At 36.9% G+C, this 12,210-nt stretch overlaps 1 protein-coding gene and 1 pseudogene across 2 annotated transcripts; both read right to left on the reverse strand.

The window, feature by feature from the left end:
* Nucleotides 1-982: 982 nt before the first annotated feature.
* On the reverse strand, nucleotides 983-3,313 carry LOC117622573 (bifunctional epoxide hydrolase 2-like). Its single transcript, XM_034353304.1, has 5 exons — nucleotides 3,137-3,313; nucleotides 2,820-3,034; nucleotides 2,011-2,181; nucleotides 1,655-1,890; nucleotides 983-1,515 (listed from the first exon to the last, which is right to left on the reverse strand). The coding sequence occupies exons 1-5, from the start codon at nucleotides 3,204-3,206 to the stop codon at nucleotides 1,260-1,262; spliced, it is 948 nt and encodes a 315-aa protein (XP_034209195.1). The 5' UTR covers nucleotides 3,207-3,313; the 3' UTR covers nucleotides 983-1,259.
* Nucleotides 3,314-4,976: 1,663 nt separating this feature from the next.
* LOC117622966 lies at nucleotides 4,977-9,816 on the reverse strand (annotated as a pseudogene). The gene is made up of 5 exons (XR_004585053.1): nucleotides 9,645-9,816; nucleotides 9,349-9,562; nucleotides 5,854-6,024; nucleotides 5,494-5,732; nucleotides 4,977-5,382 (listed from the first exon to the last, which is right to left on the reverse strand). The product of XR_004585053.1 is annotated as a bifunctional epoxide hydrolase 2-like (transcript).
* Between the last annotated feature and the right edge of the window lie 2,394 nt (nucleotides 9,817-12,210).

The following is a 12,210-nucleotide window of genomic DNA, read 5'->3' on the forward strand; positions in this document are numbered from 1 at the left end:
GAGATTTACTTTCCTATTTTTATATAGTTGGTAAATCATTGTATAATTAGGAGATACTTTCCTAATTCTTTACTGTATCTAATTCCTTGTAAAGCACCCTGTAAACTCTTATATATACCTCCTTATGGAGAAGAATAAAATTAACCTAATACATTTAACTCATATTCATATTTTAGCAGAAACAAGGAAGGATATCATGTAAGCCAGTAGCTTGCATAAGCTCAGTCGTATTTATTATGGGATATGGTTAAGAGTGTCGTAAGATACGTTCAAGGAAAAATTGATGATGGCACAAGGTATGAGAAATGCTGAGCCAAAAGTTACTTGGTTTGGTTTTTGTGATAGTAATTAGGGGTGATTGTGTTGATGATAAAGAGCACCTCGAGATATACCTTTACTCTTGGCTCGGGTGTGTTTTTCATTGCCTTGAAAGAACAAAGAAAAGTCGGTGTGTGTGTGCTGTGTAACATGATATGAAATTGAATTGAAAAGGAGACGAACCAGTTGCCACTGAGAGCAATGTTTTTCACTTCTTCTCACTTCATTTCTATTGCTTTTGACGTACTATTGTGCAGCCGTGAGTGAGTGTTGAGAGTTCATTGGCTTAAGAAAATGGCCAACAAGGGCTATTAGATCAGAGGTCAGTTCTTTACAATGCATTTCTTCCCATTCCCTTCCACTTGGAGAGTACCTAACTGTTATCCTACATGCTTGTAATTATAATTCAAAGAAAGGAAGATGGGAAAAAACTCAAAGCAATTCCATAATTCCTCAACATCTGGGGCCTCACTTCTGCAGAAGAGAGTATACGCGTTCCTTACTAATATCTTAACATCCAAGTGGCCAAAGTCTTCTTATTGTTCCTTTTGTTGATCATTAATATTATTGGTGGGGCTAATATTGTTGCTTCTATTACGTTTCTACTCTTTTTTCCTTTCTGAAATTCCTTTTCAGGGGATTAACATAAAACTGAAAAGTCACGGGAGAGAAAATGAAACCTTAAGCAATGTCGATCGTATGTTACATAGATAATCCTTATCCGGATTGTATATGTCAAACCATAAGCAATGCACCGAATACAGGCAGGCAATCCACAGTTACAAACAAGAAGCAAATCAGGTGGAGATAACAATATAGAAGAACGGCGGCAGGAGTTTATTTATTCCCCTATATGTCTTGTAAGGCGTAGCTTTTTCAGCATATGTCGCATTATTTGCTGCCCTAGAAAATATTGTTCTTAGGCACATTGAGCATCTACATTAGATACCATGTTTGTCCAGGAAGCTGGTGATTAGCTGATTAACTTGCTCCGGAAATTGTTCCTGCACAAAGTGAGTCCCTTCTGCAATGAAATTAATGTCCAAATCAGGCACAAAATGCTTCACTGCCCCAGTGCTCAAGTAGTCCTCGACCCCCGGAAACTTTAAGAAGTAGTCCTTCTCACCCATGATAAGCAGCGATGGAGCTGAGATTTTTGGATCAGTTAAATGGTAATCCTCGGATGAACGTCTGGATCTGTGGAAAGAAACATTAATGAAATTATATGTTCTTAGGAGCCGCTCTATTTTCTGTCTCTGTCTCCTTAGAACTGTTTTGGAGAAAGAAACTCGTGTCCTGTGGAAACGAATGCAAAAGTATCTCGGCTTTTACATACCTGTATGGAATTTGCAATGGAAAATGGAGTCCGGATTTCTCATATAAAGATGCATAGGCGGCAAGATCTTCCTCAGAGAACCATGGTGGTAGAGGAGTTGCAGGGTCAACCAAGTCCATGATTTCTTGATCATCAGCAGCCACTTGGAGCTCACTTCCGGAGAAGAGAATGTAGATGTTCCGTATCACCGTCTTCACATCAAAGCGGCCAAAATCTGCTTCTGCCCGCCCTGGCTCCTAGAATTAGGTAAGAATAGCAATGTCAGTACATAGGTGAACCTTGTAATGCGACAACAGATCGATGCGGTGAAACATTTTGACAACAAAATCAAGATGTTGATGGGAAAATGCATGTACCTTCAACCTTGACATGTAGAATCCTTTTGGGAGGAGATGAAACTGGACAGGAGAGGCATCTGGTTGCATGAAAGGAACACCTACTGTTATCATGCCCGATACCCGCTGCGGGTGGAGAGCAGGTATTATGTATGCAGGAAAAGCTCCAAAATCCTTCCCAACAAGGACAGCCTGGTTTCAACAATTACAGGTTGAAAATTTTTACTCAATATGAATTGTATAAGTTCAAATTCTTGTACAGAGTACTTCTAAAGTTCGGGAAGTCTTACCGGTTGATCGGCTAGGAAAAATTTTGTGACATTTTGCAGCCCAAATTGGTCGGCTGCCGGGTTTTGTGCTTGTTTTTGTAATTTTATTCCAATTTGGACATAATTAGATTACATTATGGTGCAGAAAATCCATTTTAAAGAGAATGCAGTGCTTAGCTCTTTGCCCAAAACTTAGTATGCTAAAAACAACTCCAACAAGGGACTTGTAGCTCAAGTAGTTATGAGCATTTACCCCTGCACCCGTGGTCCTAGGTTCGATTTCCCCCTCCTCCAATATCGCTTGTATGAAGAAAAAAAATCTCTACTACCATGACACCATCTTATTTGTTTATATATATGTGCTGACTTTATTTGAGCCTCATTTATTTATGTCACATAGTTGGTAATGAAAAGTTTATGTAGTACTATTCTTAAAAATATTAACACAAATTATAACTACAAAAGTAATGATATCAAGATCTCTATTGCTTTATTCTAACCAAAAAAAAATTTATCAAATATATAGGCCCTGCAGTCTAATTACTTCTGATAAATATTTACCTTGTCAATGCTCAAAGAATCCATAAGGGCAACAACATCGTCAATGAGGTCTTTGAAGGTTGCCTTTTCTGGTGCCGCTGGCTGCTCAGAAAGTCCATAGCCCCTGAAATCAATGGCTATGGCACGGTGGCCTTTGTTTGCCACAGCAACCATTTGATGCCTCCATGTGTACCATATTTCCGGAAACCCATGTAAGAAAAGCACCACTTTTGGACCTACAGAAGCAGAAGCAGAAGCAGAAACAGAAACTAGTGTAAGAAGTCAAAACAGTGATGGATGTAAAAATATTAAGGTGGCTTTAAAAATTTGGATCTTGCCGCTTCCAATTTCAGCTACATGAAGCTTTACACCTCTCACTTGCACATGTCTATGCTGGATCTGTTCCATGAGAGCCAGAGAGATTCTTGATGAGCTAGAGCACTCAGAGAAGAGACAAATGAAACAAGAGGGAATGAATGAGAAAATGATTCGCCAAGCGTTTGCTTTAACTTTTAATGGTCATCTCTCATTGTTTTCTATTTTGGTTATATTCATGCTGTTTTTCAATTCGAGAAGGCAATTAAATGTGGTATTAAATGATATTGTTCCAATCAGTCAATTTTTCTGTATGTCTATTTTACCCTCTTAATTGTTGCATATGAGTTATGAATTCTAGTCCAAGCAAAGGGCAAAATTGGGCCGAACAAGCTCGTATTAATTGGCTCAAATTAGGAGATTCTATATTTTCATGTTGGTGTTACTGTTGGACGAAATAATAATCTTATTACTAAAATTTAATCAAATTTAGATATTTGGATTACTAATCCTACGCAAATTGTTTCTTGTTTTGTCGACGAATATCAATCTCGTTTTCAATATGAGTACTATCTTTCTATTTTTTAGTGTTATTAAAAAGAAAATTGGAATTTTACACTACGATCCCATAAAGTAACAATCCTGATTCTGCCTTTGCAAATGAATGAGACAAACAACATATTAAGAAAGAAAGAAAAAAATCTCTTGAAATATTAATACGCAACTATAATTAACAAACAATCGATACATGAGTTAATATCTGTATATCCGAAGAGAAGAGTTAGAATACGACCAGTGCCTGATGAAAAGAACCCAACAGCCAGCCCTCGTTACTTAAGGAAGTGACTGGGCCCATAAAACCCATTATTCTAGGAGGCCCAATGAATAATGGGGCCGACTAGGCCTGTCTCATTCATAAGGTTGGTCCTAGAGGGGCAACGCGTGGAACACAGCACCCTTAGTGCGCCCAAGTGCCCGGGCTCTTCGCCTAAAAGCCCACGCTTTGCTCACTTAAAAGGACCAATTAGCCCATAAATATTCCACTAGCACGTAATTCCCTCAAAATGTTTGCCTCTGACTGACATGTTAAACCGTATAGGCTGGATATATTAAAATACTAACCTTGAATATAAGCCATTGATCCTGCCAAGATAGATGAACCAGTTTGTTGCCAAGATCTTCTTCTCAAAACTAATTCCTTATGCCTGAATTCTAGATGGGGTTTGAATACTTTAGAGCTTGTTTTTATCCGTCGAGAAGGGACTTGGTATTTATAATCAAAAGCTCAAGTCTCCTTGCCTATTATCAGGGGTTCGAAACCAGTTGAGAGCACTTTGTGGTCAAGGAAAAACTGAACCCCTAGCGGAGATTAATCTCACCCTTCGAGTGTGGGGAACCTCTTGGTATTTATTGAAAAAACAAAAAAACATGTGATGTTATGATTTTAGCATCTGCTATTGTTGCTGCAAATAGTTTTTCTCGTGAGAGAGGGAGAAAGAAGGGGAAGAGGAGAGAAAAGGGTCGGGGGACGGATAGGAAAGAAAAAAGGAAAAGGGAGATGTGTGCTGGGTTGTGGGCTCTTTTTTATTTTTTATTTTATTTTGACATAAACGTTAACTAAGGTTAACTATGGGACATGTGTGACTGTTTAAGGGTGGTGATGAGCAACCATGCTCTTAGGATAAAGTGGTGAGCAAAAAAGCTCCCATTCAATAGTTGCCAAAATATTTCAATTGATTGAACTATTGAACAACCATACTCTTACGATAATGGAGCACAACTTCTCATTTCACAATTAATTGTAGGCCATTTTAACAGATTAAGTTTGGGATCTGTATTATAGGTGGTTAATATTTTCTCCAATGAAAAGCATACGTCATGTAATTTATTATAGCAAAATAGTTAAGCACGTCAAATTTGTGCGGTAAATATGTAATGCAACACCCAGCCAGTTAAACAGTACATTATTGTTTCTCTCATGGATTATTTATTGTTTCCCTTGCACATTGCGCATCTACATCAGATGCCATGTTTGTCAAGGAAGGAGACGATTAGCTGATTGACTTGCTCTGGAAACTGTTCATGCACAAAATGATTTCCTTCTGCCATATATGTAATTTCCAGATCAGGCACGAAATGCTTCACTGCCCCAGTCCGTATGTAGTCTTCGATCCCCGGAAATTTTAAGACGTAGTCCTTCTCACCCACGATAAGCAGTGATGGAGCTGAGACTTTTGGATCAGTTAAACCGCAATCTACTTTCAAAGTTCTGCAACAATAAAGGACCTCTAGTGAAATGATATTTAGGCATATATTGCATTTTAGATAGAACTAGATTATATGCTTCCTCTAGCGAAACATTTTATTTCTTGTTACCTACCTGTAGGGAACTCGCAAAGGATAATGGAATCCGGATTTCTCATACAAAGATGCATAGACTGAGAGATCTTCCTCAGAAAACCATGGTGGTAGAGGAGTTGCAGGGTCAAACAAATCCATGATTTCTTGATCAGCAGCAGCTATTGGAATCTCACTTCTAGAGAACAGAATGTAGATGTTCCTTATCACAGTCTTAACATCAAAGCGGCCAAAATCTGCCTCTGCGCGCCCCACCGGCTCCTGGAGTTAGGTAAGAATTTAATTACCAGTATTATCGTAGTCAAACCTTGTAATGATTAGAACAGAGTTGAGAAAAAGCTTTGTCCTGAAACTGAAGATTTTGGTTGCAAAATGAATGTACCTGCCACCTTGATATGTAGAAGCCTTCAGGGAGGAGATGGTTTTGGACAGCAGAGGGGCCTGGTAGCATGAAAGGAATACCTAGGGTTATGACGCCGGATACCCGCTCTGGGTGGAGAGCAGCTACTAGGTATGCAGGCAAAGCTCCAAAATCTTTCCCAACAAGAAAAGCCTGGTTCCAATAACCAAATATTGAATCTTTTTAGGGTATAGAAGTTCATATGCTAAATAATTATACAGTAATATTATAAACGAACCATGTGAGTTGTAAGATTTATGTATTTTGTATTGCCCTGAAATTTAATATACATAGCCTTATCATCAAGAAGAGCTGAGGATAATTTTTTGAGGTATCTTTCACGCTTAGAGAAAGTAATGATATTATATTGTTTATATGTGTCGAGGTTTCTAACAATTGTAAACAATTTGCAATTGCAGACTGTCTTGATTCTCATGAATTTGTTCTATATAATTATGCGAAAAGTTTTTTCTAGAGCTCTTCAGAAAGCAATAAATAAATAAACAAACCACTATATTTTTCCTGAAAAACAGGGTTGGCGAATGAGACTGGTAAGTGGAAGCTAGAAGAAACATTTCTGATTTAAAAGGTCGGGTCAGAAATATTTGAAGTTTGTAGCCCCTATTTTTTTTTTTTTTTTTGGTGTGACAATCAACTGCAAGTTTGTAGGCATTGAAATATTTATTTTTTGGACTTGATGTCGAAAGTTTTGGAGAGAAATCTCTCAAAACCTATGAGGTTTGGTTGAGTTGGTTATGATCATTTTCTTTGCTATTTAGGCATAGGTTCGAGTCTCACTACCAACAATCCCTCTTGGTGGATAATCTGTAAAAACCCAAAAAAGGACTAAGACCCCCTCTGCAAATCCTCAAAGAGGCCTTGATATACTCCAGCCCTGGGATGGGGTAGCTTCCCCTCCCCTTAAACTTTTGCTTATAAAAAATGGACTAAGACCCCCTCTGAAATTACAATCAAATCTCATTTTATCTCCCCAAACTTAAAGTGGGTCACTTTCCCCACTTGACTGTAATTTAGTGATCCACTTTGCCCCATACCATCAACTCCGTCCAAAAGTCTATAAGCTATGATGACGTGATATGAGTGTTTTTGTAATTTCGTGATCATTATCCATCAACTGAGGAGTGACGTGACAAGTGGAGCCCACTTCCATATGGATAAAAATAAAGTGCTGCTATTTTCACCCACCTATCCTATTTTCCCACCCACCATATCTTTAAATTTTTAAAGACAAATTTAACCATATTGTAAAATGACTTAAAAGGACTTAAGGAAAGAAAAAATAAAAACAAAAAGACATAGACTTCGCAAGCTCTCACGAACCCTATCATTTGACAGAAATTAAAAAAAACACAAGAAAGCTACGACGCCTTGCTCATGATTCCTCTTATGACTTTTCAGTGTTCAGAACTTCATTCTCAAATAATTTTCTCCTCTTTTCTATTCATTCAATCAAATTGTTTATGAAGAAGAAAACAACAAGAGAATCAATGTTGAAGAGAACAATTTTGGCGAAAAAGTAAGGAAATCCTATTTGAACAGAATTTCTAAGATCTTTATGATTACTTAAAGCGTTGGGAGATGAGTATTTCTTAGACTCTGATTTTTTTTTCTTAAACAAATTAAAAATATGAAAACTTAAGGATGAATCAACAATTCTAGGATTTGGGCTCTGTTGATTACACAAAGAACGTTCCTTACAAAACCAATTTGGCTGAGAATTTTTTAAGGCATGAGAAGGTGAAGAAGGCTTTTGGGGTTAATGAGTCGTTGGTTTTTGAAGAATGCAGTGATTTGGTGAAGGATATTTTGCATGAAGATGTGATTAAGAGTGAAATACATGGTGAAATATTTGATGAAGAAGAACAAGTCTTGCTGTACCAGGGGAAGTTTGATTTGGGAGATGGTGTGGTTTCCATTGAGGCAGAGAGAGATGTATTGTAAACATGAGAGACAGGGAGAGATAAAGCGAGAGAGAAGACGTGAGCAGAGAGAATAAAAAGAGAGAGAAAATGAGGTCATAATTAAAAGGGTATTTTAAGAATATTGGTGGGTAGAAAAATAGGATTGTATTTTTTTAAAATTTATATGATTGGTGGAAAGATAAGATGGGTGAAAAATAGAACATGTGAGTAGAAATAGCAGCACTTATAAAAATATAATTAAATATTTTAATGATTAAAACTAATTAAAATAAATTAAAATAAAACATTAAAAAAGTAGCATAAGAAAAATAGAACTAAAATCCAAGAAAATTACAGAAACACTACCCAGCCCCAAAGCTCTCCTCAAGCCGCCCCAATCCTTCCCACCCACGACCCCAACCTCAAGCGCCAAATCAGAACCATTAACTAACTCTAAACAGTCGATTTTCCCCATTAAACCGTGCAGTTCTCCCTCGACCTTCTGAGATTTTAAAATCAAGTTTCATGCTGACCTTTTTCCAGGGTTTATAGGTTTCTTGGTAAGAATTATCATGGAGTCATGAATCAAGATTGCCAAAGTCTTGATCTTGAATTTCTTCATCAGAACTGATCAAATCCACCATGAATGATAAGGGCAGCGCATCGATGTTGACTAAAGAAATTGTGGGTCGTGACCGGCGTACTGGGTTGGTGCGTGAGGAAGAAAAAAGCCCAAATATTAGTGGTGTTTTGCTGAAGGGTTGAAAAGTGAAGAAGAAGACGATATTAAAGCAAAGTTCTTGAATGGAAAAATGGTGGGTTGGGATGAGATTTTGGAAAAATTGTTTGGGGAGAGCTTGCGGGCTGGTAGGGTGTCAGTAGTTTTGGTTATTTTAGTTCTATTTTTCTAATGTAATTTTTAATGTTTTATTTTAATTAGTTTTAATCATTAGAATATTTAATTATATATTTATCTATGTGAAAGTGGGCTCCACCTGTCACATCACCTCTTAATAAGCGGATAACGATCGATGTGTTAGAAATTGCAAAAACACTCTTACTTGTCATCATAATTAATAAGTTTTTGAACGGAGTTGACGGCAATGAATAAAGTAGGTTACTAAACTACGATCAATAAAGGAAAGTGAGTCATTTTAAATTTAGGATGCAAAATAAAATTTAAGCGTACTTTCATAAGGCATTGATATAAATAAGCCTAAAAAAAATATTTATTTTTGTTGATTTTTAATAGGATAGATGTATCCAGACAAGTTTCTAACTCTTGATGCGTCTCTATATCAATAAGTCAAAAAGTTGAAACAGACGCAACTCGAAATCAAATGACAGCACATTCCCTAAGAAAAATGGGGACAAAAAAACATAGTTCACTCACTCCCAACCCAAAAACAAAAAAAAAACGATTGAACACTAAAGCAATAATCTTCTTAGTTAATTCAACATAAAAAACCACTTAATTGAGATTAAAAAATTAAAAACAGGTACATATTCTGGAAAAAGAATAGTTTAATTAGTGAATTAATTAATTAGATATTACCTTATCAATGGCCAAAGAATCCAAAAGGCAACCACATCGTGGACAAGGTCGATGAAGGTGTCATTCTCAGGTTCAGCTGGCTGCTCTGAAAGACCATAGCCCCTGAAATCAATGGCTATTGCCCTGTAGCCTTTGCTTGCCACAGAAACCAGTTGATGCCTCCAAGTGTACCATATTTCTGGAAATCCATGGAGGAAAACCACGGCCTTTGGTCCTGCACAAAAAAGTTAAAGTTGTTATAAGGAAAAAGAACTTCTGAAAAGTACTTGAGAAATCAGAATTTGGGATGATCATACCGCTTCCGATTTCAGCTACATGAAGCTTCAGTCCTCTTACTTCTACATGCTTATGCTGGATGTTTTCCATTGAGAAGCGATGGAGAGACTCTTGACTCTTAGGTGGACGGAGAAAACTAAACAAGCTATGGAGAATTGGACAGGGAAATAAATAGATATATATATGGATGATGTCAAGCTTTAAAGCGTTTATTGGATTGCCACTGTTGTCTTTATATGTTTTGACTTTTCCTTGAAAAGAACAAAACAAAAATTGGATAGTATTTAAGCAAATTAGTTAGCAATCAAGTCCTATTAGTTCAACACTGTTAAGAAATACGAGCTGTATATAATAAAACTTTCGGGGTAAAAAAACAAGAAGAAGAAGAAGAAACAATTGTTTGTTGTAAATAATTGAGTGTGGAGCCCACATGTTGAAAAGGGCCCCACATGTTGTAAGAATTCTGTCTACAAAACTCATTGGATGAACGGATCAAAAGAGAATTTAGATTCGCAGAATTCCTCCATTTTTTTCTCTCCAATTTCGCTTTCAGTTTATAACACGTTATCAGCACGAATTCGCTTTAACAATACCAGCTGAATTCTCTGATGAAACCCAGATATCTTATCTCTCTCCAGCCTCAGCTCCCCTGCTTCTTCCTCTGTTTCTTTCACAAAGAGCTCTTCTTTCTCACCCTTTGAACTTTCGGTGTTCTTTCTTCTGACCAACTATTCAGAAAAAAAAAAATGGCCCGAAAGACCCATTCTTTTCAACAGCATCATTGAAGCTTCTCTAGTTTAAGTTATATTTGCTTCTCTTTCTTTCTTTCAACCCGAAGAAAAGGTAGAACAAGAGAGGAGAGATGATGAGTTTCAGAATCAGTGGAAGAAGCTAGCCGCCATCTCCTCATACCAATTTGCTGCTTCTTGCTTCAGCTGCTGTCTCTCTGCTTCAATATCTCATCATCATCATTATAGCTTGAATTGAAGCAACAAAAGCAAGCAGACACCATCATGAAAGCAACAAAAGCAAGCAGACACCATCATGAAACCAAACAAAACCAAAGCCATTTATGGATATTTCCTCTGCTTCTCCAGCTTCCACATCCATTTGCTCTAGCATGGACCAACATGCCATGGTCCCCTTCATCCTCTCGAATCCGTGCAAAGAAGCAGAGCAGCCACAGAAGAAGGAAGCGATAGTGTTCTGCACTTTAGTATTGATAGAACCCACCGAAAGAATAGAGAACCCACTGAAAAAACAATAAGTCATCTGCTTCCTTATCTTTCAATTACTTTAGTATTATCCTACACTATTTAACTTGCTCTGCAGGTGGAAAGGCAGTAGCAAGCTTGATATCCATCATTTTTTTTGTGTGCATATTTTATATAATATGCTATATAGCTAGTATATTATTATATTATTTCATCGTGGTTTTGAGAAGAATCTATACTATTTAATATCAATATAAGTGCAGGTGTGCAGGTTACAGGTGGAAAGCATTTGATTTGAGAGACAATCATGATGCCTTCCACAAACGATAATAATATTATCTACTATATTATTTGATTGTGGTGTTGATATGAACCCACAAATAATTGTATTTACTTTATCGTAAATTTATTGTTATTTAACTGTATGGAGCAGAATTAGTGCCCATACAAGCACATTTACTTTATCGTAAATTTATTGTTATTTAACTGTATGGAGCAGAATTAGTGCCCATACAAGCACATTTACTTTATCATAAATTTACTTTAAAGGGTGGTGCGGGTTTATCGTCCACGCCTTTACTGTCATTTACATGTATGGAGCAGAATTAGTGCCCATACAAGCACATTTACTTTATCATAAATTTACTTTAAAGGGTGGTGCGGGTTTATCGTCCACGCCTTTACTGTCATTTAAATGTATGGAGCAGAATTAGTGCCCATACAAGCACGTTTACTTTACCGCACATTTAAAGTATGGTGCGGGATTAACGTCCATACAGCAATTTAATTTATGAATTTACTTTACCGCACATTTAAAGTATGGTGCGGGATTAACGTCCATACAAGTAATTTATTTACCAGTAAATTTATTTTATGGATTAATTGTGCTGTATGATGAGTTTTTACAGTATACAGATCAGGACCAGAAGTTCCTTGATCCTCATCATACATTTACATCAGGACTTGAAGATCCTTGATGATGATATTGATATGAGAGCTGGCAGTCTCTCCGGTACTATACATGTAAACAAGAGATCGGACTTGAAGATCCTTGATCCTTGACATGTAAATAAGGACCTAGAGTTCCTTGATGATGTAACAGTACCGTATTGGTTAAAAGTGCCGTACACATGAATAATAACTGTACTGGCAAATGTACTGCACATATGAATAGATATGTATTCATGACTTGATGAATAGTACTATTCACATGAATAGTGACGTATGCATAAATATTAACCATTTTGGGAAAACCGTCACTATATACAAAATGGAACCTGCAGTTCCTTAAACTCATGGATAAACAATTAAATGAGATGCCAGAAGTTCCTCAAAATATGGACAATTATGTAAGGGCTTGAAGTCCCGAAAT

The sequence above is a fragment of the Prunus dulcis genome, chromosome 3, assembly GCF_902201215.1.
Source record: "Prunus dulcis chromosome 3, ALMONDv2, whole genome shotgun sequence".
In the NCBI taxonomy this organism is placed as follows: domain Eukaryota; kingdom Viridiplantae; phylum Streptophyta; class Magnoliopsida; order Rosales; family Rosaceae; genus Prunus; species Prunus dulcis.

Coding starts and splice junctions, on each gene's coding strand:
- LOC117622573 (XM_034353304.1), bottom strand. CDS start 3,206: ATGGAACAGATCCAGCATAGACATGTGCAAGTGAGAGGTGTAAAGCTT. Junction 1,891..2,010: donor TCTACATGTCAAGGTTGAAG/GTACATGCATTT, acceptor ACCTAATTCTAG/GAGCCAGGGCGGGCAGAAGC. Junction 1,516..1,654: donor CCATTGCAAATTCCATACAG/GTATGTAAAAGC, acceptor TTCTTTCCACAG/ATCCAGACGTTCATCCGAGG.